Genomic DNA, 3,218 nt, shown 5'->3' on the forward strand with positions numbered 1-3,218 from the left:
TCTCAGGCCTGTGCGAGACCTGCTTTCAGGCAGTAATTCCTGTTTCTTCACTCGAGGTGACCCCTACATAGGTCTTTCTTCACAAAAATGGCTTCTTTTACTCCTCTCTCAAACCAACGAAAGCCTGAAATTTGAAAAGCCTGAATTTTGCCTGAAACTCTCAGACTGAAGAAGTCTCTTGGAAGAGAGACGAAACGTTTCATTAAAGAAGAACCCGTCCAGAAGACCTATACAATTTTTTTCCTTTTTTTTTTTTAATTCAAGAAATGCAGAGTTTTTTTTATTCAACTTATAGCCAAGACATCTATCAAAGAGTTCTGAAATATCTGTTGTTGTATTTCAGGTACGTCAAATTCCAGGCAAGGTGTTGTTCAGTTCCTCTGCTACAATCGACAGAGTCTGTAGCCTGAAAGCTGCAGAGAGGCTCTTTCTGCTGTTGAAGGAAGACTCACCATTGAAGCTGTCCTCTCACTCTAGTCCAGGTATTACATTACAGCTATTACAGAAATTATGCTTTTACAGAAACGTGTATGTTGCTCGTGAGCAATTTTGTGGAATATATTCAACATTACAGAATGAAAACGGAGGCAAAATCATTACAGAATCCTGTGTTTTGCCACTTTTACACTAACATTTCTGTTGCGTTCTCTGTCAAATCCAAAGCAAAGGCTTCTTCTGTGCTGCAATCCAGACTGCTGGGGGATGGAAATCGATGGCGCTGTGCTGTAACGACATGGAGCCGCCTGCAGGGGGAGCTGGCAGCCCGCAGAAACGCCACTGCCACGGAGGGGAGAAGGAGTGAAAAACAGACAGAAGAGGGGGGAAAGTGCACGCTGGAGTCTAGGAAACGAACACTAGAGCTGAGGGAGGAGGAGAGTGAGAATAAGAGGCTGAGAAGTGACGGACAACATGAATCACGGCCTCTGAACAAGGAAGGAGAGGAGGATAATAACAGAGAGGTGGGAAAAGAGGGACTTCAGCACTTTGGTGTGGTGACTAATGTAGTAGATCTTGATATTGAGAGTAGTGAAGAGAAAGACACAGAGAAGACTGAACCAATCTTTAAAGGCAGTGCGTCTGATCACACAACAGCAGGGCTGGAGTGTACCGTCGAAAACTGCAACAGGACAACAAATCCCCTGGGAGCAGACGTGTTATCTGAATACGTGGACAATGGTAAGAAGACGGACCACTCCAGTAGAGAAGTAACTGCTGGATGTAAAGGTAAAACACTCCTGAAACCTCAGAGGAACAAACCATTGCTGTGTTTTTTTGCATCTCAGTTTCTTTTAGAGTTAACAGCAAGTGCAGTGGATCGCTGGCCAGGTGCCTCAGTGCACAGGTAAGTGTCACATTTTATGTGTGTCCATCATATATTGGAATTTAAATGTGTTTAATTGAAAGCGTACAAATACTAATTTTTCATTCAATAAAGTTAATTTGCATTGACTTGTTTGTCCTACACCTGAACATAAACACATGGCATGATGACCGAGAAGACATTTAGTGAAGATGCAGTTTTATGCTCAAAGGATAAATATATATCTTTATAGGAGGTAAGCAAAGTGATGGGTGCAGGTCTAAGCAAACTACTGGGCTGGAAGGTTGACCTGAAGAATCCTCAGTTGGAGGTAAATCTTATTTTTTAATGTCTTTTTATATTTATTTATGTGTTGTCAGTGATTTGACTTGCCTTGGACCGAGCCCCAGACTCGCCGTCTTTGTTTCCTCGAGTTTTATTTACCTCAGAAACAAATGATTTTTTTGAACACAAATAATGTACATGCATTCATTCTGAGCTACACAAAAGCTCCCGACACAACTCAAAATATCTACATTTTATAAAATTACCATGAACTTCCCACAAACAAGTGTGCATAGTTAAAACAATAGAATGATCTTTGCGCGGGTCGTTTATGAGTTTTGATTGCAATAATTTTAAAACCACTCAAATACTCTGGTGTCAAATTTAATAGCTGCATGCTCAGTTTTTACTTTTTTATGCAGATAAATGTGTCTTTGAATGATGACTACTACCTGCTGGGGATCCCATTGACCAGGTGATTATTAGAAACATTTAATTTACTGTACTGTTTGTTTGATGGTTGTTCAAAGTACAATTCAGTAATACAACATGCATTAAACCTTTAAACACCCTTTCACTGCTACAAATGTATCTTTTCCATAATGTGTTTCTTACTGGTTTGTGTGCTTTTTTTAATACTTTTTATTAAAAAACCACATTCACATAAAAACTAAAAAATGTTTTTACAGTAACAGTCATGCATAAAATAATTTTAAATGCTTGCATTTAAACCTAATGGTTGCATTTACAATTGTTTCATCTTGTGGTTTTATTTCATTTAAAATACAGCGATAAATAATGGTGCTTTCACTTTCCCCTCAGGAGTCCTCTGGCTAACCGTGGTTACATTAAAACCACAGGTCTGAGGTCTACAGTAGCCTGGGCCATGGCCTCGCTGGCTCAGATACAAGTAAGCTGCAGGATGCCTAGTCCTGTTTTATGTATAATTTATCTTAATGTAAAAAAAAGTGTTTATTGAGGCAAGTAAGAACATTGTTTTTTTGCCAAATATTGCAAGCAAGCATTTGTATTTGTCTTCAATGTACAATTGTTTTATTTATTTAACGAGACCATAAAGAATTTGCATGCACCTCACTAATTTACTGTCATTGTAATGTTGTCCTGTTGTTACAGTCATACTATATGTACTTTATTCTACTGTTTACTGTCTTCTGTTGCCCAGCCAGGCTTCAGTGTGGTTGATCCAATGTGTGGGGTGGGAACCATCTTAATAGAAGCTGCACAGGAACACAAGGTGGGAGCATAAAAATGTTAAATGGCTGTTTTTTTGTTTGTTTATTTGTTTGTTTTCTTTGTTTTTATAGAACAAGATACATTTAATATCAGTTAATGCAAAAGAGTTATGAAATAAATCCTAAAACACTTGTTTGTTTCAGCGTACTTTTAGAAACCATTGTAATGTGATGACCTGCTCTAATTGGGATCCTTTAGGATGCCTGTTTCCTGGGTGTGGACATTGATGATGGACAGCTGCAGAAAGCCAATGAGAATATAGCATTTGCAGAACTGGGGAGCAGAGTGCACATTCTCAAAGCTTCATCTATGGGTAAGAAACCTGAAGAAATACTCACTGAATTAATTGAATTAATTCAGATAATACATTATATATATA

At 38.5% G+C, this 3,218-nt stretch overlaps 1 protein-coding gene across 1 annotated transcript in view; it reads left to right on the forward strand.

Annotated features, from left to right (window-relative positions):
- Positions 1-3,218, forward strand: part of thumpd2 (THUMP domain containing 2) — a 7,648-nt gene that overhangs the window by 3,093 nt on the left and 1,337 nt on the right. Inside the window, exons 2-9 of the mRNA XM_014017573.1 lie at positions 344-482; positions 664-1,176; positions 1,284-1,342; positions 1,554-1,631; positions 2,008-2,060; positions 2,408-2,495; positions 2,769-2,840; positions 3,038-3,152. Coding sequence (XP_013873027.1) covers positions 344-482; positions 664-1,176; positions 1,284-1,342; positions 1,554-1,631; positions 2,008-2,060; positions 2,408-2,495; positions 2,769-2,840; positions 3,038-3,152 — 1,117 coding nt within the window. The remainder of the gene's footprint in view (positions 1-343; positions 483-663; positions 1,177-1,283; positions 1,343-1,553; positions 1,632-2,007; positions 2,061-2,407; positions 2,496-2,768; positions 2,841-3,037; positions 3,153-3,218) is intronic.

Source organism: Austrofundulus limnaeus, unplaced genomic scaffold (assembly GCF_001266775.1).
Source record: "Austrofundulus limnaeus strain Quisiro unplaced genomic scaffold, Austrofundulus_limnaeus-1.0 Scaffold172, whole genome shotgun sequence".
NCBI classification, from domain to species: domain Eukaryota; kingdom Metazoa; phylum Chordata; class Actinopteri; order Cyprinodontiformes; family Rivulidae; genus Austrofundulus; species Austrofundulus limnaeus.